Consider the following 26,176-nt stretch of genomic DNA (forward strand, 5'->3'; position numbering starts at 1 on the left):
TGGTGGACCCCGAGCTTTTGATGAAGTTCCTTGTCAATCCCACGGCCCTCGCCCACGAAGCGTGGCAGCATCTGCCCACACATGGCGCGGAGAAGGCGAAGGCTCCCAGGCGTGACAAGACGCAGCGAATGGGCTTCCGCGTCGAGTTTGGCTTCGTTGATCCGAGCTTGAAGAACCTGGCTCCGTTCCGCCACCATTTGTTGGCAGGTTCGCCCAGTGGCCGTTCCGACTTTGCCGAGGAGCAACACATCCTCCCGCCTTCATTCGCGAGGAACAATATGAGACTGAGACCCGATCAGGAAAAGGCCGTTCTCTGGATGGTGCGCCAGGAAAGCCCCGCCACGTGTTTCATTGAAAGCGAGTCGGCAGAGTACCTCATCTCGGACACCATCCGCATGCGAGCTCATGCAGAGGTCACGAATCGCGCCCGAGGTGGCGTCCTTGCGCATGATGTTGGCTACGGAAAGACGGTGGTCACCCTCGGCTTGATCGACTATCAAAGGATGAAGAACCCCCACGGTAGTGTGGAGGAACGGCTCAGCTGGACTCAACATGGCCACCAGCACCTCAAAGCCTCGCTCATCATCTGCCCTCCTCAGATTGTCCGACAGTGGGAGCTGGAAGCGAAGAAGTTTCTCGGCTCGGGGTGGAAGATCCTGACGATCCAATCCGCGACAAAGGTTCTAAAAGCAAACCTCGAGAAAGCCGATATTGTGATTGTGAGCAGCTCGGTGATCGAGGACCTCAAGAGCTTGCGAAAGCTGGCGGCCCTGGTTGGCGAGCGCGAATCGAACGTTAGGGATCTACCCGAGCGTGTGTTTGGCGAGTGGTATCGCGATTGTTTGGATCTTCTCAGACTGCATCGCCAGACGTGGGAGGAGGATGGGTACGTCGAGGCGGCCGACGAGATCCGCGAGCTACAGCAGCTGCGAGACAAGGAGCTTCAGCAGGCGCAGAAGAAGAGGGTTCCCGATTCGAGTAGGAAGGCGCAGAAAACGACAATGGAGAGTTTCCCTTTGCAAAACACGACCGGCAGTGGCCCGAAGAAAGAGGAAGAAGATGATTCGTCGGAACGCCATCGAAAGTTGCCTTGGAACGTGTCGACCGAGGAGGTTCGCTGCGCTTACGAGACGGGCAAGTTTCTCCAGCTATACACCTTTGAACGCGTGGTCATGGACGAGTTTTCGTACGAGAACAAGTTTGTTTTTGCCTTTGTCAAGAACGCCGTGGCCGGTTCCAAGTGGATTCTCTCTGGCACGCCGCCTGTGGCGAACCTGGCTCAGGTGTGTGCCATGGGAGAGCTGATCAACATCCACATCGCTCGGTACGAACCGTCCGTTCCGTCGTGGTTCCCTGCCATCACGAAAGGGCCTCGACCCGACTACCTGACGAAATCGGAGTCGCTTCGGTCATACGGCGTGCCCAAGACGGCGCAATTTGCCCTCGAACGTCACCAACACGCTTGCCGTTTTCTCGAGGAGAAAGTGCGCCAGCAAGAGACGGACACGTCGCATATCCAAACGACGGAACAGGCCATCGTGTGCTACATGGATCCCATCAGCGCAGTCGTGTACTACCAGTTCCACCGCCGGCTGCGCGACTCGAACTGGGACACCGAGGAAGTGCCCGATGAAGTGAAGCCCATCATGGCATCGTTGCTTGCGGGAGCCGACTTGTCCTCTTCTCAGAGACACAACCGGGCTCGCGAGAACCTGCGAACGACGTGGAGGAATACGATCCAGGCGCTGTTGGCTCAGGCATCGCTTAACCTGGCTCCGTTTGCCGAGAGCTTGCAGAACATGGGCCTCGACATCTCGGACGGCGGGAACGCGGTCGACTTGATCACCCAGAGCGTATGGAGCGTTTACGAGAGGGAGATTACTCGCTACAAGAAGATGCTCAAGAGTCAGTTCGACATGACCATGTACCTGCTCACCATGGCCTTGCGGGATGCCGAGAATCCCGAAATTCGTCTCACGCCGACTCAGAATGCCAAACGGGAGACGTATATCGATCACTGGAACGATATGCTGCAGGAGATCAAGACGGCGCGGATGCCTGCAGAAAAACTGGGCGATAACCAGATCAGGGCCGTCCTCTTTGACGTGGTTGCGCCGAAAACGGGGCCTCGCGCGGAGGCGGGTGAGGGTGAAAGAGACTTTTGGGATTCCGAGCAGTGGTCTCCCTGGTATGGCGGCAGAGGGATTCACACGCCTCTCGACTGGTGGGACCTCACGCAAGAGGACCTTGCTACCATGCCTCGGGCGGAGCTGGGCTACCTGAAGGCGGTCTTGACCCAGTTTGACGAGTGCTACAACAACAAGGACCCAAGCCCAGTTCAGGGGAAGGACGGATCCGAAGAAGAAGACCTTGCGGCTGCGGTAAAGAATCTTCTCAAGACGGGGATCGTAAAGCAGCACCGGAACGCCAACAACGACGAGGTGGCCGACCATGTCGGGCTGAAGAACAAGGCGCGCATCACAGCGTACTGGGCAGACAAGACGAGAGCCAAGGACTTTATGTTTGGCAGCCGGCTGTATCCCTCGCGTCCCAAGAGCGGCAGGGAGATCATCGAACGGGGTGTCCAGCAAGACCAAGTCATCAACCACTTCCAAATGTCGGTCCAGAACGTCGGCGAGGGTATACGAAAGTTTGTCCAGAGCTACCGCAACCTGCGGGTGGTCATGCGAATCATCGAGTTGCTCAGCAGGGGAACGCCTGATGCCAGGAGGATCGACTGCGACGAGTGCAAGGGGGAGATTACGGCCGAGGTACCCCTCGACCGGGTCCATCTCTTCATGGCCTGCGGGCATATCCTTTGTCACGCGTGCGCTTGTGCATACAGGTTGTGCGAAGCTGTCTCTGTCACTGCCGCTTCTGCTGCTGGTGCGGCCAAGAAGTGTGCGGCGCCATCGTGTGGCTCCATGGATGGGGATAGTCTGGTCCGTACCGACGAGATCATCACGGAGAGCATGGACATGGACGAGATGATTTCGTTGAGAGGACCGAGCGCAAAGGTCCGAAAGATCATGGAGACAATCCAGAGAGATGTCGTCAAGCAAGGGGAGAATGCGCTCATCTTTGTGGGATTCGAATCTCTCAAGTTGCAGCTCTTCGAGGCGCTCCAGGGCGCCGGGTTGGATGTCTACATGACGACGGGTTCCCCGCTAGACGGGGGCGTGATTGAGAGGTTCAAGAAGCAAGACGAGGACAAGACGACGGCGACGACCAAGATCCTGATCCAGAGCATCCTCACTTCCGAGTCGGCCGGCACCAACTTGCCCGAGGTCAACCACGTCATGTTCGCGTCGCCGCTCCATACAGACACGGAGAGCTACTACGCCTACCACCGGCAGGCGATCGGGCGTGCCAAACGGGCCGGCCAGACTCGGACGGTCAACATTTACCACTTTGTGACGGCGCATACCATGGAGGTGGAGGTTCTCGAGCACCGTCTCGGGTATCCGCTCTACGTTGCTTCCAACTCTGACAGGGTCCCCATTGACGTGCAGCGCCGTGATGAGCATGAGAGGAGACTGTTATTCGGCAACACGTCAGGTCGTGCCAGACATGGTGATCGGATTCATGCGGGCCAACCCTGCGGCAAGCCGGCTGTTCCAGGTCCTGATACCACCGCGCGCCGTCCTCTTCTGTCCGCCGGTGGTAACGAGGGTGGAAACCTCCCGAAGAAGCGGATTGTGTCTCACATCGACCGCCAGGAGGTGCGCAGGCTGCTTCACTCACAGGAATATCACGAGTTTTTGGACGAGTTGGACGTTTGAGCAGCAGAGTCGGCAGACGAAGACGAGAAATGTAAACGATTGTCAGCATGAACAAAAACGAAACGAAACGAAACGAAACGAAACGAAACGCAAGACTGGCAATATGCCCAGACTGAGAGGAACAAGCCCCCTTTGTCCGGCGAGTCAACCGATGATCCCACTCAACAGGCATATTTATCGCCTGCACCTCTGCTCTTTTTACCTCTGTTTCCTTTCTGATTCTCCCCTACGACGGGAGCACAAGGGGTTCGTTCTCGCGTCGACCCTCACCATGTGATACCGAGAATGGACTGCTGGGAGGCTGGGCCTGGGCTGGTATACCTCTCTCTTTTTGCCTCTCTGCTTACCCCCAGCCCTCCATTGCCCTTCGTATTACAGGCTGGGCCACACTGGATAGGACTTGTAGGATTGGAAAACAGGAATCAGGACTGAATCTCGGGGAACTTGTAAGATTTTGTATAAGTAGATCTCTTTCCACTGAACCAAGAAAGGCATTGGCCACCGAATCCTTGACTTGTTTGACTGCGGTGTATCGCATACAGTATATTGGATGTATTATTGAATTAGTTTGTTTTCCGTATTTCCTCTCTGCCCCTGAGCCTTGCATAGCACCCTATGCAGACCCTATGCAGGCCCTTCGTCCGACAACGGCAAAAGAACCCGGGCCGCAGGTTTACTCTTGTCGCCCTCGGCCTTGATCTTGGCCACGCGCAAGTACGCATCGCCTCCCCGTGGGGGGATCATCAGTACGCTCCCATCACCAGCCCCGGAATCAAAATAGACTACGTGAGAAACCGAATCCGGCATTCCGTCCTTCCCGTTTCCTTCCACCCAGGTGACGAGCCTTGTGGTGGAGGATTCTTTCTTGTCCACCTCGGTCAAAGGGACGGCTTCCACGTCCTCGAGAATGAGCCGTTTACTGACGCTCTTTGGACCGTCAGAGGAAGAGGAAGAAGGAACGCGCACTTGACCCCAGAGCGGGCCGAGGACGCGCCATCGCCGGACAAAGTCGTCTGCGACCCAGTCGCGCCAGCGCACGCGACGGTCGTCCTTGGTCAGTTTGGGCGCATGCTTGCACTCCTCGCCGTCGGCTTGGTTTCTTTGGACGGGTTGCAAGGGAGGAACGTAAAGACCACGACGAAGACCTTGGATGAGCATCTCGGCCGCCGGGGGGGTGACGAGATTGTGGAGGGTTGGTAGGTCAGCATCGGGCGGGACGGGGATCCCCGGACTTGGGGTCTGGTCGAGGATGATCCCGTGGTCGAATTTGGATTCGTGGAGCGTCTGGAGGGTTACGCCTGTGTATTGGCGGTTCTGGAGGAGAGTGTGATGGAGAGGTGCTGGGCCGCGAAGACTAGAGGTTGTCGCCGTGGGTTAGCTGGACGTGAAGACTGTAGATAGGGGCCGCGGACGTACTCTGGGAGGAGTGAAGGGTGCAGATTCAGACCGCCGTATTTGGCCAGATGGAGAAGACGTGGTGGGACGAGAAGACCAAAGGATACGGCGACGATGAGGTTGATATCAAAGGACGGCTGTAGGCGAGTTGGTAACGTTCTTCCATATCATAAGAGAGGGAATGAAGGAGACGGACAGTCCATCCGGTAAATGTATTGAGTTCATGGACAGGAAGTCCCAGTTGTTGAGCCGTGGATTTCAAGGGAACTAGAAAGAGAGTGAGTGAGACGTTGAAATAGATGAGAATGGATATAAGATAGAAGAGAGGCTCTGTGAAGAGAAAGATAATAGCCAATATATGTATTCTACCTACCTTCGCGGATGGACTTCATGCCACGGCCCGTCGGCTTTCCAGGTCTCACCACGACATTGATGGACTCTACGAGCGAGTGATTGCTGACATGTTCCCGGTGCAGCGCCTCGAGGGCGGCGATACTGAACTCATCTGAGCCGCAGAAGAGGATTCGGAGAGGATCCGAGTTGTCTTGTCGTGAACATGTGTTGATCGATGAAAACGCAGCTCTCGGGGAGAAGAAAGCCAAGGGCGGTTTGAAGATCAAAGGCCTTGCACTTGACGATAGAAAAAGTCGAGACATGGCTCACGGGCAAGAAGATGGTAAGGGAGTGAGTTGATGAAGATCCAAGTCGTCAATTTCAGTCGCGTCTGTATCGCAGTTCTACTACTGGCGGCTGTCAACAGCTGTCGCCAACTAACTTCACTATCAATCATTAGATAGCCAGCATCACGTCCCGGCATCCTCAACGACAACCCAATCACACGCAACCGTCCACTGCCCCTGATCCTCCAGCATCACCTCCCAGGTAGGCTGCGAAACCACCAAAACACTCCCCACCCGAACCGCCGCCCTCCTCGCCAGCCCCGTCAGCTTTCCCTCCCCGGCCAGTAGCAGCCTCATCGACAGCTCGCCGCCGCCGTCGGCACTTTTGTATCCAGCCACTCTACGTCCCCGAACCAAGTACATCCGTCTCCCGTCCCGCACCTCGTCGACTACCACTCGCGCCGCCGTCTTTGCGTTTGTGTCTGTGTCTGTGTTGGCCGCCCAGCCGTCGTCGTCTCCCCAGTCCCTGACCTCCGCAAGCCATGACTGCATCCCGGCCGCCAGTCCCCCGGGGACGTACCTCGCCCCGCGCCTCTGCGGCGAGAAAGCCTCCGGGAGGCCCTCCAGTCGCGCTGTCTGGTCGGATTCCGACAACTTGAAGCGCGGCGCCGGTCGGAACGTGGGTTGTTGTATGCCGTTCTCGCACGCCTGTCCCAGAGGTGACTCGGGCAGCGCATCCGACAATTCTTCTTCGTTGCTATCACCGGGGGGTTCTTCTTCGACACTCATACTCTCACTCATACTCTCTCCATCCCCTTCTTCTTCGTCTTCCTCTTCTTCTTCTTCTTCTTCTTCATCCTCGGAAGAAACCTCAACCCTCCTCCTCTTGGGCGTCGGCCCCTTCAGTTCCGTAGCCATATCACTCGTCACTCCTTCGTCCTGGTCCTGGACCGACATGGTGGAAATAGAAGAAGTGGAATCAACCTCAATCGAATCCCACCGCGCCACAGACGGCGCATCACGCGCTCTCCATAAAGGCGACAAGTCCCCCCCATCCTCCGACCCATCATCCCGGATCGGATCATCCCGCTGCCGTCGTTGCGTCCCTGGGAAGCCGAACCCCAGCAACGTCAGCCCGGCCGGCGTGGACGAGCGGGGACCGGGGGGCGTGTTGGCCGAGGATGACGGGGGAGCGAACCGCGGGGTGGTCTGGAACCGCTGACTATTGCTGCCGCCCCATGGGGCCACTTGAAACTGCCGGGGTGCCGGCGTGGCTTCTTGGTCCTGCTGCTGCTGCTGCTGCTGCTGCGAGGAAGAAACGGAAGAAGCGGGACCGCGTTTGGAGAGGAGGAATCGGCGCGGGGTCGGTGTCTGCGCCCGGAATATTGGTTAGTAGAGTGTTGACTACACTGCGAGCAATTCGTTCCATACCGAAGGAGGAGGATGTGCGCCTTGCGTCATGATATACCGTCAGGCAGCATCGTTCGTCCCCTTTTCGAAAGTCGAAAAGGTGGGTGTCGGTCTCAGCTTGCTTCGGGACGACTGTCTTTGAAACCTCTCAATTCGACGGGGGTTTTCATCGCCAATGTCGCGATCGGTGATAGCTTTCTGTGGGGTGGAGGACCCGGACCAAGGGCGTTGCTTGCAGGCAAATGATATTGGGGACATTCCGACGCGCCTCGTGAAATATACAATTCGATCGATTCATATAACGGATAAAATGAAAATATAGCACGAATACGGCACAGGATTTCGTACCCGTATTCATGTATTGAGACATTCAGGTATAGGGGCATACATGTGACAGTCTCCCCATAACTGCATATCTTCCCCCCTGGCCTTCATCCCACCATCACCACCATCACCATCGCGACCACATCGACGTCCTGGTCCGAGATTTTGTGTCACTGAAATAGGATCCCGTTCCGATTAATCAAGACTTACTCCTTTATCACCGTCCCACCGGCCTAATAGACAGAATACCCTCCTTGTCCGAGGAAACGCCTCCTATACCGAAACCCTCCAACGCCATACAACCTAGACAGTAAAACATCTGCGCCCTAAAGAAAGAGTCTGTAAAAACAAGACTCGCACAAGAGACCATTACTCAAACTTCCCAGCCCCCATCAACCCGCCAAACGCCTTCCCCCGCATCTCCGCCCCCTTCCACTTCTTCGCCTCCCTCCTCTTCTCCCCCTGCGCCATAGCCGCCCGCCGCTCCGTCTCCCGCGCGAGCGCGCTGATGCCCGATCTCCTGCCCACCCCCTTCTTAACCACGCCGTCGTCACCGAATCCGCCCCCGCTGCCACGGGCCGTAGTCGTAACACTAGCACCAGCACCCGAGCCGCTCCCGCCCGGAAGAGAGATGGAATTCGTCGTCGCCCGCCGCAGCAGCGCGGGTACCTTGAACCCTGAGGCCCCGGGCCCCCCGGCTGTCGGCCTGGCAAATGCGCTGCGGGAATGCGTGGAGACGTTGGATGACGACTCGCGCTTGAGCGTCATGCGGTCGATGACCGCCGCCGTCGTCCGCCGCCTGTTCCGTCCCACGGGGCTCGTGTTCTCCTTGTCGCCGCCGGATGCCGCCGCGCCAGCCGTCCGACGCAACGTCTCGTCGTCATCCTCCGCCTCGCTGTCCGATCCGACCTCGGTGGCCGGGATGATCGAGCCCTCCGGCTCCTCGAGGAGGCTGGACAGAGACTCGCGGATCTCCCCAATGTTGGACGGCTTCTTCTTCCCGCCCTTGGTCCGCCGGGGGTTGGCAAACGAACCATTCCCCGCCGTCCCCAGGGGTGCCCGGTTCTCGTCTTGCGGCTGGCTGTCCGGCACCCGCTGTTCCTGAGACGACGACGAGGAAGTGGCCTGGGAGGTATCCGCGTCCACGTCCATGGGTTCGGGCCCAATGTCGAGGAAATCCATCACCTCGTTATCCCGGTCCTCGATGGTCCGTAAGAATGCCTGGTTCCCCGGCTTCTCGGCCATCTTCTTGATCCGCTCGTCCGCGAAGAGCGCCTTTTGCATCTTGGAAAACTGGCGCCGCTTCAGACGCCGACGCGCCTCGCCGCCATCGTCAGAGTCCGAGAGGTCGTAGTCGGCCCCTCGCTTGCGACGGAGCATGCCCGTGGTAATGTCGCGGAAGAGCTTGTCCACCATTTGCTCGTCGCGCGCCCGTTCGCGGTCCGCGTACAGTGCGGCATTCTTGCGCTCGTCGTCGTCCTTGCCGGCCTCGTCGTCAATCATATCCTTGACCGATGCCGAATCCTCATCTCCGCTGCTGTCTTCGCCATCGGCACCACCCAGCCCAGCATATTCGTCCTCGGACTCCTCGGCCTGTTCCTCAAACATATCCCTGGCCTTGCTCTTCTTCTTGTCGAGAAACTCCTTCTGCCTCTTCTCCTTTGCTGCCGTCTTCATGATTCCGAAGGCTGTCGATTGGGGCTCCTCGTCGGATGCCTCCAATTTGCGTCGGAGTCGGCGTCTACCGCGGCGTACAAGGGGCGAATCTCGAACCTCCGCCTCGTCCTCGGTTTCCAGCAGCCGCTCACTTGTGGTGACAGTCTGCGCCGTCGATGCCGGGGCGTCAATGAATCGCTCCCGAAGAGGCGTGTACTCTTGCAAGCCCACGTCCTGGGTCGGTTCGATGGTCATTTGTGTCGGCATGTCATCGATTTCTTGTCGTAAAAGACTGTCGAAGCCGTGCATCTGGGATTGCGTGAACCGCAGCTGCACGCCCTGCGTTTCCCGCCCGTCGGCTTGCGTCTCCGCCTTCTGGGTATCCGCGCCGCCCTGGCTGTCGAGGATCATCTCGTCGCCGGCCTGGGTTTCGTCGTCCTGGCTGACGTCGAAGTGGTGGAAACCGCAAGTCGGGGAGGGCATGGGCAACCCCAGCGACGCGGTCCCAGGTTGTTCATGTTGATCTTGGCTGCCGTCATCCATCGTGCCCGCAAAGATCTGGGTCAGCCCGAGCCCAGCGGGGCCCACCACAGGCAGCCCGGGAATGAACGTCTTCTTTGCCGAGCGGAGAACAGAAGTCGGCATGGCGGGAGAGTCGGTTTTTGGTGGCGCGGGTGATACTTGGGCCGTCGTCTTGGGCTTCGGCGTTGCCTCAACAATCACGTCCTGGCCATCCGCATCTTCCTCGTCGTCCGAGACGATTTGGACATTTTTCTTGGGTCGACGGATATTCTTGGTAGGGAGAACGATTTGCTCCTCGTCAGAATCCGGCTGTTGCGTTTCGGTGGCGTCGAACGAAGGCCGTTCCTTCTCTTCTACGTCGACATCGTCGCGGTCTGACTCGATCGACGCGTTTTCTGGGCTTTCCGCGTCCGATCCGTCCATGGCTGCGGCGTCGTCTTCGTCTTCCGAACCGGAGAGCTCGATCTCATGGTCGCCATCAGCAACATCCTCCTCATCCTGTCCCTCGTCGGACCCTTCGTATTCCTCGTCGTCGCTATCGTCCCAAGCGAGGGGATCGAGCTCCCCACTCTTAATCTTCCGCCGCCTCTCCTCCTTGGCGGCCTCTTGTTCGCGTTGCATGAGTTCCTCCGCCTCGCGGCGCGCCCTGGCGACCATGTCATCGACATCCTGCATCTCCTTCTCGCGTTCCTCCTCCGTCTGGACCACGATGCCCTTGGCCTTGAGCATCTCCATGCGGCGCTCCCGCTCCTCCTTGGCCTGCTGTCTCGCCCGCTGGTAGAGCATGAACTGCATCTCGCCGGGCGTCATGGAGGGTTTTTGGTCTTTCTTCCGCGTCTCCTTTCGGGGGGACTTGACCTGGGCGAGGATGCGCAGGGTGTGTAACGCGTTGCCTTGCTCGTCCTTGTGCTCGGGCACGCGGTCGAATATGGCGTCGATTTTGTTTCTCCTCGTCTTGGTGATTTCCAGTTCGTCATCGGATGCAAAGTTGATCATGTCGGCTGAATTGGCGGGGAGCCTGACGCGAACTCGTCTCCTGGGTTTGGCCTTGGCATCCGTGACTGCGGCCTCAGTATCCGAGGTTCCGTCGACGGCCAGGCCCTTGCCCTTGTCCGCTTTCCCGGCCGCCGCGTCAATGACAGCCTCGAAGGTTGGGAACTCGTCCGCGTCGTCTCCCGCTTCGGAAGGCATGGGCAATACTACCACGGTGTTTTCTGTCGTGCGCTTGGGTGTCGCGAGCTTCTCGGCATGTGGGGGCGAACTCGGGGGCGTCTCGTCATCCTTCATCTCGGCGTCGGTATGGTGTGGCGATGCAGGCGAGGTAGGACGACTGGAGCTGGCATCCTTAGTCTCGGCGGGATCAGCCGTCTTGAACTTGAAGCGCTCAAAGAGGCTCGCTTTGGTGATCTTTTTTCTTGTCTTTGCCTCGTGGGTGAGCTGCATGTTCCGGGCCATGCGCTGGGATTCTCGATGCATCTCCTCAATGGCCTTCTTGCCGGCCGTACGCGGGGGCCGAACTTCCTGCGTGAGTTTCCGACCGCCCTCGTCGTCGGTGATGCTCGACGCATTTCCTTCTTCGCCGTCGGGGTCGTCCAATTCGCCCAGCTCTGCCAGGCGCGCCATCCTCTCTTCCCGCTTGCGTTGCTCCTCGGCCTCCTTGGCGAGCCTCTCCTTGCGCTTGCGTTCCAGCAGGGCCTGGAAGCGGGGGTTCTTCGTTAGGCTTGGCAGCTCGTCCGAGTCGGAGCCTGAAGTATTGTCTTGTTGTCGTTCTTGTTCTGGAGAGGGTGATGGGTGACTGGTCACGAAGAGACCCGGGCTTGACCCGGCAGAGGGGCTTCGGGGGGGAGGCGTGGGGGCACGGGGTGTGGTTTTCCGCTTGAGGCGGCGCGGTGCCGCTGAGACGATGTCTTGGTCATCTTCATCTTCGTCGTTATTGTCATGGACCTCTCGCCTCGCAAAGCCAGTTTGCATCTGAGCAGCAAGGCGTCCTCTGGGTCGAACATCTCCGTCAGATTCATCTGAATCGACAGTCGTAGATTGAGCCGTCGCTGTTGGCTCTTTGGGTTTTTGGTATGTTGAAAGGGAATCATCTTCATCGGAGCTCGTGTCAATGGCGGCAAGGCGTGCCTCCATCCGGGACCGGGGGGAGAGGAGCAGATCCAGGCCGGGACTGTTGCTGCCGCCCATAGGCGATGGGGACCGCGTGGCAGCCATGGAGCGGTCGAACAATTTGGGCGATTGTGTAGTATTAGAGGAAGTAGGTCATCTCAGAGTAAAGAATGGTAGGTCGTAACGTAGGTAAGTTGAGTACTGGTTGAGGTCCAAATAGAAAGGGTTGGAAGTTATGATGCAGAAAGTGGATGGGTTCTCATAGTGGTGGTGGTGGAGGTTGGGAGTCGCGTCCCTTGTCGGGATACGCGTCGGGGAGCGTAAGGACGCGCTGGGCGTGTTCCGATGTGGGGACCAATCCAATTAAAGGAGCCAATTAACACGCGGCAGAGAATACAGCGCCATGGCAGCTTAAGGCAGGTGCTGACAGCCGGGTTCACCATGGCGTCATAGCTCCATTCTGTCAGTTTGCACTGCACAGTTTACGCTGCACAGTTTACACCGTATGGAGTAGATAGAGGCATCATTATCTACTGAACTGTTTGCCTTGTGCTCACGCGTCCCGTTTGATATTCTGGCTGAAAATACAAGCACCCTCTTGCACAACATTCCAACCACAGGGATGCGATGCAAGATGCTCTACCAGTCTTTCTATGGCTGGTCAAGAAGCTCCCCGTGCGGCCATGGCATCACCCTCCCAAGCCGAATTGTGCTCATGGCTCGTCCCCGGCGCCATGCTCATACAAAGGAGTGTGACGGGACATAGTTGGCCGAAGAAAGTCTTAAGGACACCGCAGACGGTTGAACGGTGGATGGCGGGATGGCTAATAGTTGAATAGTCTAAGAACATACGCTAGACCATCATGAACCCATCTAGATTCTCAGGTCTCGAGGTGTGACCGCCATGACAGATGACGAGAGACAAGGGATGCACAGGAGTAAAAGTTACCTATGGCGCTGACAGCCTCCGAGGGCTTCACTCGCATTACTCTGCGCCTTACATCGCCACACCCCATGATGAGCGAATAATGAATCAATTGCAATTGCCGTGCCCTTAGGATATATCCATCTAACTGTCAAAGGCTGTTCTGTTCCCCTAGCCCATCGATTTCCATGGACGCCCCAAGCCGACAAAGGTGAGAGACCGACGAATCAATGAGACATAAAGGTTACAGCTCACGACTCCCACGACCTCTATCCTGAGTCGTAGAAAATCCCGGCTTCCCGTCCCTGGAACCAAAACGTATAACCAGGCCAACCCCAACGCCAAACGTGAAACAGTAAAGGTACAGGCAACCAGGTTTTCCCAAGTTCAGGTCTTTGGATTTGAAAACAATCAGATAAGTCCATCTACCCTCCGTCCGAACCTTCCGTTACAGCATGTCCTTTGGTGTTTGCACCGGCCCCAGATCGTCTCTGGACCCGCTCTCTCTCCGGGAAGACCGAGAAGGCATGTCCGATAGCCTGATCTGAGGTGAAGACTGGTCTGCCGGCTGGTACCCGAAGGCCTGGGGAGGAGACGGTGCCGGGGGTTCCGAAGATCCCCAGCCCGCGCGAGGCGCCACGTTGGCACCGGGTTGGGCACGCCACCGCTGGGAGAGCATGGCGTGGCCGCCATTATTCCGGCGTTGGAGCCACCTCTTGAAGAACATGAGGCCGAAGACGACGGTAATGACGAGGATGGTGAGGCCGAGGAGGACGTAGTTGTAATGCCGCTTCAAGGCAAACGGGAAACCGCTGTGAGGTGGCGGTCAGTCGATGATGATAATGTTGCGAGGGAGCCGGGGGGCCCGGGCGGTGGGAAGGGACGGGAAAAAAAATACTAAAAAAAAAAAAACTTACAGGAATGCATTAGAGATACCCAAGCTAATGAGAGCGTGACCAAGCATCAGATGCGGGAGCGCCAATTTGGTAGGTCGACCATTGTTCTTCTTGAACCGCATATGGTGGGTGAACCCGAGGCCGAGCTGGATGAGAAAGAGGCCAAAGACGACGAGGCCGATGACCTGATGCGGATCTCTAAAACTGCGCGCCTACGACGTTGCAGCGAAACAAGTCAGCAAGAGCTCCCCATTCCCTTCACCCGCCTCGTTCGCCTTCTTGACACAACATGCGGCTTTCTTTCTTTTCTTTTCCTTCGACTACTCACCCGCTGGTAGAGCAGGCTATTCGAGACGCCCAGCCCGAAGCCGACGGCGACCAAAATAAACGCCAAGACCTGGTTAAAGGCGTGCCATCGCACCCAACCCCCGACATGAATCAGAACGACACCGACAGGGAGAAGTCCCAAGAAGGCCAGGATCATGAACACGGCATGGAACGTAGACTGCAAGTGGCGTCGCCCCGCCTTCCCAGACCGAATAAGCGTCGCACCTCGCGTCACCGAGTCGTCGTCCAGCCGAGTCGCCACCTCGGCCTCGTCGTTCGTGCGGCGCAGGTCGATGTGGAAAACGCCCACGTCGCGGTGGATACCCAGCGGTGCATCCGGGCGGTCGCTGCGCACGGGTGCGCGTGGCCCGCCGAGGGCGTAGATGGCCTTCTGGTCCGGGTCGAAGACGTCGAGGGACCCGCCGGGCCACGAGCGGCAGTGGTCCCTGCAGCGCGCGTTGAAGGTCATGTAGTCGCCCTCGACGCCCGTGCCGTTGAGCACGTCGTACTCGAGCGCCGCGAAGTGCTCGGGCTCGTAGTGGCCCCGGCCCAGCCGCGGGGAGAAGGTGACGCCGTCGCCGGCGGCGTTCAGGTGGACCAGGAAGATGAGCGACCCGGCCATGTCTTCCTTGCCGAGGCCCACGGCGCCCCAGGCCCGGCTCGCGTGTACGCGCAGTGAGAAGTAGAGGCCTCGGCCGGCGGAGTCTGGCGCGGTCATGGCGAAGGCGAGGAGGCCGTCGTTGGTGACAAAGGTGGATTGGCCGTGGTCATTATCGTTGTTGTTGCCGTTGCTCTGGGCGAGGACGGGGAGGGGGAGGAAGGTGGCTGTAGCGAAGACGCAGGGTGTTGTTAGCTACTGAAGTGCCCATGGTTCGTTTCTTTTTTCTTTTCTCTTCCATTCTTTCTTTCTTTTTTCTGACCTCATAGAGTTCTGGCAGTTGGAGTCGCTTGACAGAGAATAAATAGCCCTAACACGTTCGATCGACCTGGTCATAGTAGTTGGGTGCACGTACCAAAAGCAGCCAATGTCACCCCAAGGGCCCTTGTCAGCGCAGAGAGCCGCATCGTAGCTGTAGTCCGGCGACGTGCAAAGGAGGATGAGGACGCAGAGGGGTTGTCCTCGAAAGAAAACGCGATTCGAGGAAAGAGATGGAGGGGACTAGAAAGAGAAGGCCCAGGGAAGGTCCCAGCAAAGGCGCAGGGCAAGACAGAGAGTCAAGGGTGGAATGGATCGCCTCTTGGTCCTATCACAGACATTGATCTCCGGCAACGCAATCAAAGTCGAGAAACCGCCAAAGGAAAAGAGATAGAGGATCAAAGGTGAAGGAACGAAATGAAAAACTCAAGAGACCAATCCCCTCTCCCCGTCCCGTACTGTCTCACATCGTCACATCGCTCCCCTTGACTTCAGCTTTTACATACTAAATACGAAGTACGTTCTCTTGCCTTTTTTTGGGACGGATTTACGACGTACGTAATAACAGTTGAGCTTAATCGACACTGGTGGTCAATGCTTCAGGGGGACGGGCCCCTGGTTTTCCCCTTCCGACGCTTAGCTGTGGGGCACGATCGATCTGTAGCACGTGCCCGACTTTCTGCGCACAGTACGTGTATTGTATTGGCCGCACGGTTACCTATTTCTCTCCGTCTTGCAGCATCATCCGTACTTGGAAAGCAAGGCGATACGGATACATACATCTACGGTTGGGATAGTCTTCGTATTTACTTTACAAGTCACAACGCTCTGTGGCCCCAAGTATGACGACACACAACATATCAACACGCCTCAGTGTCGCGACGGACGAATTCGAGTGGGCAGACCAAGTTCGTACGAGAAGCGCCCGGTAAGGACTGAGTATATTGATATCTGCAACATGTAGCAGACTATATATCGTCGATAAAGACCGTGGCTTGAAATTCCCGTCCAAGGTGTTTCCAATTTCCTGAGCACCCAAGACTTGTCATGGCATTGGTAAGGGCGACACTTAGATCAGCTTGTGCTCGAGGGTCATGTCGTTCTCGGGGTCGAGACCGACGCAAGCCCGGAAGATGTTGATCAGGGCAGACCGCTGCTTGCCGAGGGCGTTGACAATGGGGGTTCCGGGGGGCGTCAGGGGGGCCTTGAGCATGTAGCTGAGCACGCTGAGCACGCTGTGGAAGCTCTTAAAGTCGCTGTCGCCCTGGGTGCGCCACTGGATGCGCGTCATCAACTCGGCAATGACGACGAGGTCGATGATGAGCGGCGACGCCAGGAGGGAGTCCTCGCACACGTTGAAGATGCTACAGGTTTGTCAGCGGGGAGAAACAACAATTTAAGAGGAGTGACTAGAAAAAAAAACGTACGAAATGGTCTGGTGGCCACCCATGAAAATCTCGGCATAGTACTCATCCAGCGCACGCTTGTAGTCGCCGACGGCGGGCATGTACTTGATGACGACGCAGTGGTCCGGGTTCTCGCCCTCCTTGTACAGCACCGTGTTGGCGGCGACCATGTCGTCGACCACGTTGGCCTTGGAGATCTCCTTGGACCGGAACTGCCTCTGCGAGCTCAGGTTCTTGCCGTCGTTGTTGCCGAGGTGGTTGTAGCTCGAGATGGACGTGAGCTTGATGCCGGCGTTGATCAAAAAGTCCACCAGCGCCGACTTCATCTTGGTCTGGCCCGACTTGAAGTCGTCGCCGCCCAGGAACGCGCCGTGCTTCTCGGCCAGCTGGATGGCGCCCGGCACAAACGTGTTCTGCGGCGACCCGTTGATGAACACGACGCCCTCGAGCGTGCAGGCCACCGAGAAGACTGTCGAAGGCGAAACCTCCTCGTGGCCCTCCTTGATCGCCTTGAGCAGGTTGTCGGCCGTGTCGTTGACGCCGGGGATGATGTCGGCGTAGCGCTCCGTGTTGGCCGTCCACAGGACGATGACCTTGTCCAGGCCGTTCTTCTCCTTGAACTCGCGGATGTCCTTGCGGATGTGCTCGACGTGGTCCCACGACGCCTTGTTGCCGGGGATGACGTTGTCGGCGCGGTCCTCCTGGTTGGCCGCGATAAAGTCGGGGTAGTAGATGCTGGGCAGGGGCACCATGGCCGCCATCTCCTTGCTCACCTGCTGCTTGAGCGTGGGCTCGAGCACCTCGGCGCGGTCCATGGCCTCGGCCAGGTTCATCTTGCTAATGTCCCAGCCGCCAATGACAATGTCGTTGGGGTGGACCATGGGCAGGACGTCGTGGAAGGGAATGTTGACCTCCCGGTGCGTCTTGGCGTCGGTGCCGAGCTTGACGGTCGAGCCCATGATGAGCGAGCCGTAGTAGTTGGCCTCGCGGGGGCCCTCGCGGGTGTCCCACGTGAGCTTGCGGCGGTTGGCGATGATGCCGGCCGTAACGGTGGTACCGTTGTTACCACCCAGGCCGACAAGCATCATGCCGAGCTTGGGGACCTTGCGGTCCGTCTTGAACTCGTACACGGCCTCCCTGGGCGTCGCGACATACTTTCCGCTGTCGTCCTTGCTCACATCGGTGGTGCGGTACGTGTACTTGGACACAATCTCCGCCTCCGAGTAGGTGACGTTGGGCGAGTTGACGGTGAAAATGTCGGAACGAGGAGCCGAGGCGGCGGCAGTAGTGCCGTTGATGGGTCCATTCCCGTTCAGGGAGCCCGATTCAGCGTGAGGAGCCATTATTGACTGGTGCGGGCCGGTTCGATGATAAGGAGGGATTGAAAAAAAGTTGTTATTGGTTGTTCGCTAAAGGGGGGCCTTTAATGATCGAAGGCCGAGTCCGCTGATCTTCCGGGGGCGGTAGAACGGCGGGCTCCTGCGAACGGGTGATGGACCCTGGAGGGATAGGTTAGCACATGGGCGAGCAAAGGCAAGGGAGAATGAGGGTCGACGTACGAGTTAAGAAGGTTGGAGAACGTCTTGACGACGGGGGTGATCGCGACGGAAAGGTGCGATCGGTCTGTTAGACAAAAGTGAAGATGTGGATGGGGCCGGGACGAATCCTCGTTTTTTTTTCTGTGTAATGTTGTTTGTTGACTGTGTGTGATCGATGATGGAGAAAAGAAAAGGAAGAGAACCACGGCCAGAAGGGGGGGGAGGGCACTGGTTCATATAGTCATCGTCTTCTTCCCTTTCCAAGCCATGGTCCCGTTGTTGGCTTCGCGCTAGTCGGCTACACCAACATTTAGCTGTAACGATGCCACGTCGAAAGGCCTTTTTAGCGGGCCAAATGCTACTCACTGGCGGTGAGAAAACAATGACATTAGTCGACGATGCTCGTCGTGTGGAGTCTTCGACTTCAATGGTTATGTCTCGTTATGTCACCCTTGTTGGCAGCGAGTCCCAATCCTGGTCCCCGCCCCCACCCTCCCGTTTTCATCCGTCATGGCAAAAGGAGCGCACGCGTAAGAAGAACCCGTAGCCGACATCTGATAGGGGGACACCACGGACAGCTCAACCATGACCCCTTCTTGGCTGCATTGAGAACGAATGAATGGACGAGAGCCCAGCAAAAATTATGGAATCTTCGATGACTTTCCAAATAAGTAGGTATCGCCTCATTCTGAATAAAGGGATTGACAGCGGTTAATATCGAATACTACTTCGTATAGAGCAGCCTTGGCCCGGATATGGCGGATACGTACAACGTATAGGTAACGTGTGTATGGATATGGGCGAGATGGGGGTGGAGTTGCGTCTTGACGACAAACATTTTTCTCCTCTGTTGCCCTCTTTTACCCCTCCCCCTCCTTTCGTGATAGGTTCCGGGGAGAGGGGTCATGCGACCAGAACCACCTTTATCGATAGCGTGGCCCTATCGATAAGGCCTGCCCTGTACGTTCCGTGTACAGGTACACATATGCGCTGCAAAGACACTGCAGCGGCGCGGACACAAGACCCGACAGTAACTAAAACTTCAATCGTCACTTCGTCCCAGGGCCCGTGTCACCCGCTAAACCTGCAATAAGATGCAAGCCCACGCGCCAACGTTGCTGCAGCTTACAGTAAGGCAGTGTAGCCTGCAGCAATTACGTTGTACGTTGTACTAGTTTACTTGGATAACCGGAAAGTGTAGGGTTTAGTGCTGATTGGTTGCTTAGCGGCATTCAATGCGGAGCTCTCGGAGGACCACGGAACCTGCAACGACGCCCAACTCCCGCGGCAGACGAACATTCAGATACAGGAAGAAATATGTTAGTTGCTTCTCGTGTTGCGAGTCTGAGATCCGAGGCCGCGCCATCCTACAGCACATACTGCGTATAATGGATACGATCTCCGCCTGGCATTACTTCTGTCCGTTGCTACTTGCTGCTTTTGCCCACGCAACACACATGGTGTAATGTGCTGTCGCCGTGCCATACGACAACGTCTAGGCGGAAAAGTTTTCTTCGAACCCCCACTGCTAGAAATATCTCGAGATCGACACTACGGTTCGCTGGCTCCAGTCCGAAAGCCGTACATCAGTGAGTGGTACAGATGAAAGCCAGAGCTTCCGTTCGGACTGCACTGCAAAGCAATGCGTGGGAAGTCTTTAATTACATCGATCATCAATTAGACCATTAGACCACCGAGATCGGTCCAAACCTCCACTGGATCTCGGGCCATATGCAAATTCACTTGAGCAACTAAACCATTGGGGCCGAAAGATCGCGTGTTCCTTCCGTTTTTGCGCCTGCGATACATTTGAGCGACCCTCTGGGTTGGGCACAAGGAGCACACTACAGTTTCTCACATTGGGTCCATGCCATCGCTTCAAATTGTATATTCTATGGCAGCCGAGCAAAGCGACGGCTCATTTTTCCAATTGATGATGCTGCGACGGTAATGTTCAACCGGTATGTGGCCGCTATTTAAGGACGTCCATGTCGTTGCTAGTTCACACTTTTACTCCTCGGTCCAACCCTTCCTTCCGAGATACACATCCGCCCAAATTTGTCCAGACGAGGACTTTTGCGCCGTGCTTCCATGGCAGCATAATTTTTCCTCAATTGTATTGAGCGATTCGACTCTGAGAAATCGCCCACACACCCTTCTCTGCCCCGCCAGGAATCATAGACTCACAGATCGCGACCCCAGATGGAGCGGGACTCGGAATCATTTTCGCGAGATCGGCAGCTCGGCCGCGTTGTGATCCGAGCTTCCAAGCTCCGTTCCCGTTACAAAGTGCTTCTGAATCCACAGATCCGGTTGATGCGTTGTGCAATTTCGCCTTCACGCTTCTGGGGATTTTGGCTCTGTTCAACTTTCACCGGCTCGGAGTGACAAATTCGTTACACTAGTCTCCGTTATTTGTATGCAGCGCCGCAGGCCGTGATACCTACCGCAGAAAGCTGGGCGTGGCAGTTCGTGATGGGGAGCTTCAATAGGCCGCTTCAGGATCCAGTTTGGGAACATGGTGCATCCCAACTCGCGTCCTATTCGACGCTATCCACATGCCCCTGTCGAGAAAGGGGGTTTCTGTGGAAACCAGCCAGCCGAAAAACAAAATTACTGAGCACTTCGTACAAGTGACAGAAATGTGCTCAACAGCACGATGCAAAGTACAGAGAACCCGTACACACAACGCAAGGAGTACATCGTAAGGTCATTGCGGATGTTGTGGATGTCTTGTGAAGCGACGCCGACCAGACATCGCCAGCGGACCACGTCGTGTGAAGAGGTCGGATTGGTTTACAACATACAGGGAGCAACTACAGGCAGCTCACAACTCGAAGTGCCGGATCTACTACATGTGCAAAGGGGAAATTCTCCGGATGCCCTGGGCGATTCATCAACAAGGCAGCCACTGGGAGTGCGTGAAAGTGTTCTGCACTATAAGCGGATAATTACAAAGTACAACGTACGTTGTATGTAATTTACGATGTGGTAGGTACTCGCCAAGCAGCGTACAAAGCTTGGCTTGGAAAGTGGATGCCGTGGAGACGATTTGTTGATCTCGATCGTAGCGTCACTTTGAGTGGACTGGTGATGAGAATCGGCCCATAATTACGAGTTACGCCAAATGAATCCTGATAGGTTCGACCAATCCGCCGAGTGTCGTGCAGGGTCCATGGCGCCTCGGCTGTAATGGTCTGTGCTGTTTTGGAATAGGGTCGCCCTGTTGGGACTCCGAAATAGCACTCAAAACCGGCATAAACTGGACGCCTCTCCTTATGGCAAGGTTATATATTAGGTAAGATATACGTTGTAGTCAAAACGCGTTGCCGGATTCTACCTTGAGAAAGCGCCGCAGAACTCATTTACACTAGAAAGGGGCCCTCCAAGAACAAAGTAGATAAGTATCGTCACGGCGACTGTCTATCCGTCACCTGTGAGTCCGAGTAGCAGTCGGCCGGAGGCAGAACCCTGCTGGGTCGGGGAGAGATAATTAAACTCCGATTCGATACGCTGTACGTTGTACGTTGTCTGGCTCGATTGTCACTTGGGTAGGTAATTGGCATTGCAAAAGGGGTGGCATGTCGTGCCACGAAGTTGTTTGTCAACCAAGAACACACCCTTTTATGTACGTTGTACGTTGTATCGTATATGTAATAGACTGGACAGTGGTCTATCAGCAGCGCCTGTTCCAGTTTGGGAACGGGTTGAATCAAGTCGCGATTTGGATTCAGAACAAATTTAGAACACTACTCAGTACTTGTATTCGTGTGTTTTACATAATTCTTCACTTATTGCACGACATCGTCTTTATCGTGGCATGCCGCGCCGTACCAAGACCTGACGCTACGTTGTAATTACCTAAACGTTGGACCTAGCGATCTATCCGAGTTACCTAAGTCGGCATCTCTGGTTCCATCCTAGCGTGGAGCTACCGCTAGGTGAGGTGGGGGAAATAATTCTTGGCTTTTGAAAGCGTGTGCGAGTGCGACAAAACGCGTTCCTCTCCCACGCGTTGACGTACGTACACGTGCGAGTACTTCGTATGTATGTAGTTGTACAGCGTACGTATTCCATTCTTTCTGGTGTCTGGTGATATTCCTGCATCGCTGTGAATGCGAATAAGGAACGTCAGAAGATATAAGTAGTAAGTAGGTATCCGTGGGCTCACCACGCCCTCCTTTTCATATCGCGTTATGCAATGCTTCTATATCTACCGGTAATTTCTGTCTGGTCATCGATGCTATATGGCTTTACCTACGTTGTATGTATAGGTACCTGGGTACGTTATACCTGGAGGTACTTTGGGAGTGCATCTGCCGAATTATGGCGCTAGTACCTACTGAAACAGGTTTATGCCGTTTCTTCATTGGAGCCTTTATCTGGAATTGATGAAACGAATAAATCACTCAAAGTACTTCGTACGTTGTACAGATATTCTGTATTTCATGGGATTTCATCTTCTCCATTGTCTTCTTCTTGCTTCCCAAAGTAAAATAAAATCAAACTTAAATGACCGAACCCTGCGTTGGCGGTGCTGATGGATAATTCCATAATTTGACGGTTCTTGGTCGAATTCTTGGTTGACCCAAGCACACCGCCAACAGCCGGCCATCGTCCCTCCAGTCACGTTGTACGTTGCCTCGTCCCCAATTTCATACTTCGTAATGTAAGTCATCTCATTTCCCACGACAATGGACATGTCCCCTCGTCATCATCTGCCGCTGACGTACCTCATTTCCCATCTACGGAGCTCAGATTCACCTTGTGACCTCCCCATTCGTCGTCGTTTCAACTTGTCAACTGTCATCACTGAGTGCTCTCATCACTCGCCCAGTCACCAAGTGCCTCGTAGAACCAGCGCTTATAGCCGTCCGTATGACAACGACTTCGTAGAAACCAGCTCGAATCACATCGTCCCAGCCCCTACTTGTGCAAACTACGAGAGATGGGTAGTGGGGTCGAGGTCCATTCACGGAGTAGCCAAGGGGCCATGTTGCCCCCAAAAGAGTTAGTATCCGTGCATCCCTGACCTTAATCCACCTTAAAGCCCCCCTAACACAACCCGGACGTCGCTGATATCGACAAACGAGGACAAGTCGTCAGGGGTAAAGGTCGCAATGGCCAGGAGGTTCAAGGGCACGGCCAAGCCTCGACCGTCGCTCTCCCCATACGAACATCCCTGATAGCCTCCGCAATATTCGAGACGTTACCTGTAACAGCAGCCGTCCTCTTGTGCATTGGAATATCTCAATTGTCCAGGTGTCCTTCCTCTCGGGACAGACAGACCTTCTCTCCTTTCCTTCCTTTTCCCCCCTCTTCCATCCTTGTTCTATTTGCAAAGCGCGACTTCTGGATCCCGAACCAAAGCGCGACATTCCGATCGTCTCTGCTCAGATCTCCGGTCCTGGCTTTGAAGTCGGCACCGACATTTCCCATTTCCAATCCAGAAGAAGGACCACGCGACGAATAAGGGGCTGCATAAACATCCGAACCCCAGACGCCGCGTGTGTTTGTTTCAACCAAACCTGAACCTGCTTCTTCGTCCTTGTCCGTCAACGCGTCAAAGAAACACAAAACCACCCACCTTACCAACACGAAAGACAGGCATTGAGCAGGACAAAAAAAAAAAACAATTATCAGGGAGAGACCCGAGAGCTATCGTCCCTTACCCAGACGCGGTTTCAATCTACGCTCTACATATACAGAGATTATCTCTCTCGAACGCTTAGTGCCAATCTCAATCTAACAAGAGGCAACCTGCCAATGCCAGCCTCCCAGGCCAAAATCGGGCAGCATTGAGACAACACACTTCGACACATACACAATATGGCTTCCCAGAGGGAGTCGAGCTTGATGCCTGCCATCAAATGCTCATCCTGTGGTGCCCAGGTTGAGATCTCCATGATGGGGGAGCATATCTGTCAGCCAGACGACACACCAAGCAGTACGCTACCCATTGGTCCTGCAAACGCTTCTAGTATGCCGTTGCTGACCAAATACCTACCTAGCTTCACTACCAGAAACAGCACCTGACAGCTCGCCGCCGCCTGATCGTTCCCTTTCCCCGAACGAAAGTAAACCCGGCCGCATGCTACCACCGACGGTTGATACAAAAGCTGCCAGCAAGTCCTCCCGTATCCGACCATTGTGCCCCTGACGCGTTGCTAACTACGAACGAAGATCACCCCTTTGTAGGACATGGTCAAATGACGCCCATGAGCACCTCCACCGGTTCACAGGTCGTTTCCCCACGAACTCCCGCGGCCTATAGATCGGACGACTACTTCCCACCTCAGATCGCGCCGGACCATGGTGCTCAATCGCCTCATGGAGGAAGACGGCCAAGTGGTTATGAAGGGTTGGGTCTGGGCGGCCCCGGCATTTCAGAGACTCCGCCCGTCACGGTTGCGAGCAGTCCCAACAAAGCGCCGGACAGTCTCCATCAGAGACTGAACACGATTCTTCCCGGTCCGTTCGAGATAGAACCAAAGCCGGTGCCGGCACCGCCGCAAAATGCATTCGCACCCAGAGACGAGTCGACACAGCGTGATAACATAACAGTTGAGGTTGAGCCACCCAAGATGAGTCCCAAGGCGAGCGAATCCCCGAAGGATGTGTTTGTGCCTGCCAAGCCATTGGCAGCGTCGCCACCGCCCATAGCCGGCGCATTTGCTTTCCTGGGAAACAACCATACGGGAATCGCGCCGCCCAAGGTGCCCAGGAGAAATGGCTACGGTGGCTTCGGGCCTCCCACGCAACCGGCGGAGGAATTCGAACCCCGGCCCCTGGCCACCAACAGATCCGGCACCTTCCCTCGCCCGAGCGATCGCATGGGACCGCCCGTGAGGAGGCCATCGGCGCCCACGACACTACCGGAATCGCTGCAACAGCGCCCGGATACTTCGCGGATGCCTCCTCCTCGGACCAGTCTGCTACGACCGGTAACAGCGGGCAGAGACGGCCCGTCCATCAACCTGGCCGACGAGTTTGGCAGCGCAAACCCGTACCATTCGCCGTCCGACTCGGCCTCGTCGGGCTACTCGACCTTTAGCCGGCCGAGCCAGTCCAGCTCCGAGAGCAGCTCCCAGTCGAGCCCCCAAAAATCCCAGAGCCGACGGAAGCCATCAGACACGACCAACTTTGACCAACTCATGAATGACCTGGAGACTTCCATGTCGAATATGGGACCCGCGCGAAATGACGCCTCGCCTCCCCCACCATTGGCGCGGCCTTTCGACAGGAGCCCGAACGCGGCCGTCCGGCCGCCACCCGTCGCTTCCCCGGTTTCTCCGACGGTTCCCGATCTCGAGCCTGCCTCTTCTTCCCCAACACAAAAACCCCGACCACTGGACCCTTCGCCTCTACAGACCAAAGCCCCGGGCCGCCCGGGCGACGACAAGCACCGTCATGATCCGGCCGTGCAGTCGGCGAGGGGCTCGTGCAAGGGGTGTGGCGAGGGGATCAAGGGCAAGAGCATTTCATCAGCCGACGGCCGGCTCACGGGGCGCTACCACAAGGCGTGTTTCGTGTGCACGACGTGCAGGGAGCCGTTTTCGTCGGCCGAATTCTACGTGCTCGACGACCAGCCGTACTGCGAAGTCCATTACCACAAGCTGAACGGCAGCCTCTGCGGGAGCTGCGGCCGCGGCATCGAGGGACAGTACCTGGAGGACGAGGAGACGATCAAGTACCACGTCGGGTGCTTCCGGTGCGGCGACTGCGGTGTCCCGCTCTCCAATGGATACTTTGACGTCGATGGCAAAGCATTCTGCGAAAAGGATGCGTGGAGGCGTATGCACCAGCCACATCCACAGCCGAGGATGGCGGACGGGTTCGGGGGCGGCTTTGGGCCGGAAGGTCCCGGACGGCCGATGAACAGGTTGCCCCCTCCGCATCATGGGCCGTATCCCGGGCGGCCTGGGCCCCGCCCTCCCATGGACCCGGGGATGGGGATGCCGATGGGCCGTGGTCGGGGAGGGGGACCTCCTGGTATGGGAATGGGCGGCCCTAGACCAGCGGTCGGTCTGCCGAGGGGCCAGAGAGTCGCTCCCGGGACCAGCCTGGCTCCCCATCTTGGGCCCAACTCGGCGCCCATGCCGCGGATGAACAAGCGCATGACGAGACTGGGCATGATGTGAAGGTGAAGCCGAAGCACTTGCTTGAAATGTTACTTACATGCGGCGACCGTCCCAACCGGTTCCCCTGGGCCACTGCTGCCCTTGCAAGGGATGATTTATGACATCTCCATTACACAAGCCGACTCGCCCCTTTTGTTATTCACACTTTTCCCCCTTATGCCACTGCCCATACTTTCACTGAGCGAATTCCTCCTTTATTCTTCCTTCTC

The 26,176-nt window shown here is 56.5% G+C and overlaps 8 protein-coding genes across 9 annotated transcripts in view; 2 read left to right on the plus strand and 6 right to left on the minus strand.

Moving 5' to 3' along the window:
• Positions 1-4,344, plus strand: part of ACRALDRAFT_207366 (uncharacterized protein) — a gene marked incomplete at both ends in the record, with an annotated part of 10,135 nt that extends 5,791 nt beyond the window's left edge. Inside the window, 4 exons of the mRNA XM_071022227.1 lie at positions 3-3,776; positions 3,829-3,916; positions 3,951-4,228; positions 4,270-4,344. Of these exons, the coding sequence (XP_070877192.1) occupies positions 3-3,776; positions 3,829-3,916; positions 3,951-4,228; positions 4,270-4,344 (4,215 nt within the window). The remainder of the gene's footprint in view (positions 1-2; positions 3,777-3,828; positions 3,917-3,950; positions 4,229-4,269) is intronic.
• Positions 4,345-4,406: 62 nt separating this feature from the next.
• On the minus strand, positions 4,407-7,412 carry ACRALDRAFT_1080122 (uncharacterized protein; the record flags this gene model as incomplete). 2 transcript variants are annotated; one of them, XM_071018980.1, is made up of 6 exons in its annotated part: positions 7,229-7,412; positions 6,378-7,168; positions 5,551-5,807; positions 5,374-5,444; positions 5,199-5,314; positions 4,407-5,136 (listed from the first exon to the last, which is right to left on the minus strand). In XM_071018980.1, the coding sequence occupies exons 1-6, from the start codon at positions 7,256-7,258 to the stop codon at positions 4,407-4,409; spliced, it is 1,995 nt and encodes a 664-aa protein (XP_070877193.1). In that variant the 5' UTR covers positions 7,259-7,412. The 2 variants fall into 2 exon arrangements, with proteins under 2 accessions (XP_070877193.1, XP_070877194.1); XM_071018981.1 differs by lacking the exons at positions 4,407-5,136; positions 5,199-5,314; positions 5,374-5,444; positions 5,551-5,807 and having other exon boundaries at positions 5,859-7,168.
• A 231-nt stretch (positions 7,413-7,643) lies between these two features.
• ACRALDRAFT_1061396 (uncharacterized protein) lies at positions 7,644-10,162 on the minus strand (the record flags this gene model as incomplete). Its single annotated transcript, XM_071016421.1, has 1 exon — positions 7,644-10,162. A coding segment is annotated over exon 1 (2,228 nt), but the record flags the coding sequence as incomplete, so codon positions are not given.
• A 1,809-nt stretch (positions 10,163-11,971) lies between these two features.
• Positions 11,972-12,427, minus strand: ACRALDRAFT_207368 (uncharacterized protein; the record flags this gene model as incomplete). The annotated part of the gene is made up of 3 exons (XM_071022228.1): positions 11,972-12,149; positions 12,200-12,278; positions 12,358-12,427. 3 exons carry the CDS (start codon positions 12,425-12,427, stop codon positions 11,972-11,974), a joined length of 327 nt encoding a protein of 108 aa, XP_070877196.1.
• Positions 12,428-12,839: 412 nt separating this feature from the next.
• Positions 12,840-15,252, minus strand: ACRALDRAFT_1061398 (uncharacterized protein). The gene is made up of 4 exons (XM_071016422.1): positions 14,980-15,252; positions 13,968-14,791; positions 13,661-13,851; positions 12,840-13,555 (listed from the first exon to the last, which is right to left on the minus strand). Exons 1-4 carry the CDS (start codon positions 15,029-15,031, stop codon positions 13,192-13,194), a joined length of 1,431 nt encoding a protein of 476 aa, XP_070877197.1. The 5' UTR covers positions 15,032-15,252; the 3' UTR covers positions 12,840-13,191.
• Positions 15,253-15,455: 203 nt separating this feature from the next.
• ACRALDRAFT_1040226 (uncharacterized protein) lies at positions 15,456-18,030 on the minus strand. Its single transcript, XM_071015168.1, has 3 exons — positions 17,848-18,030; positions 16,310-17,787; positions 15,456-16,246 (listed from the first exon to the last, which is right to left on the minus strand). The coding sequence occupies exons 2-3, from the start codon at positions 17,629-17,631 to the stop codon at positions 15,952-15,954; spliced, it is 1,617 nt and encodes a 538-aa protein (XP_070877198.1). The 5' UTR covers positions 17,632-17,787; positions 17,848-18,030; the 3' UTR covers positions 15,456-15,951.
• On the minus strand, positions 17,712-18,513 carry ACRALDRAFT_207371 (uncharacterized protein; the record flags this gene model as incomplete). Its single annotated transcript, XM_071022229.1, has 6 exons — positions 17,712-17,988; positions 18,056-18,124; positions 18,193-18,242; positions 18,277-18,318; positions 18,355-18,380; positions 18,411-18,513. 6 exons carry the CDS (start codon positions 18,511-18,513, stop codon positions 17,712-17,714), a joined length of 567 nt encoding a protein of 188 aa, XP_070877199.1.
• Positions 18,514-23,655: 5,142 nt separating this feature from the next.
• On the plus strand, positions 23,656-25,967 carry ACRALDRAFT_2025816 (uncharacterized protein; the record flags this gene model as incomplete). The annotated part of the gene is made up of 3 exons (XM_071020349.1): positions 23,656-23,773; positions 23,838-23,903; positions 24,025-25,967. 3 exons carry the CDS (start codon positions 23,656-23,658, stop codon positions 25,965-25,967), a joined length of 2,127 nt encoding a protein of 708 aa, XP_070877200.1.
• Positions 25,968-26,176: the final 209 nt, after the last annotated feature.

Source organism: Sodiomyces alcalophilus (assembly GCF_042370955.1).
Source record: "Sodiomyces alcalophilus JCM 7366 unplaced genomic scaffold ACRALscaffold_2, whole genome shotgun sequence".
In the NCBI taxonomy this organism is placed as follows: Eukaryota; Fungi; Ascomycota; class Sordariomycetes; order Glomerellales; family Plectosphaerellaceae; genus Sodiomyces; species Sodiomyces alcalophilus.

Bases quoted from the DNA above. Each gene is read 5' to 3' on its own strand.
- ACRALDRAFT_1061398 (XM_071016422.1), bottom strand. From the start codon at position 15,031: ATGCGGCTCTCTGCGCTGACAAGGGCCCTTGGGGTGACATTGGCTGCT. The intron at 13,852-13,967 runs GTGAGTAGTCGA...GCAACGTCGTAG, and splicing joins ATAGCCTGCTCTACCAGCGG to GCGCGCAGTTTTAGAGATCC. The intron at 13,556-13,660 runs GTAAGTTTTTTT...GCCACCTCACAG, and splicing joins GGTATCTCTAATGCATTCCT to CGGTTTCCCGTTTGCCTTGA.
- ACRALDRAFT_1040226 (XM_071015168.1), bottom strand. From the start codon at position 17,631: ATGGCTCCTCACGCTGAATCGGGCTCCCTGAACGGGAATGGACCCATC. The intron at 16,247-16,309 runs GTACGTTTTTTT...ACAAACCTGTAG, and splicing joins GGTGGCCACCAGACCATTTC to CATCTTCAACGTGTGCGAGG.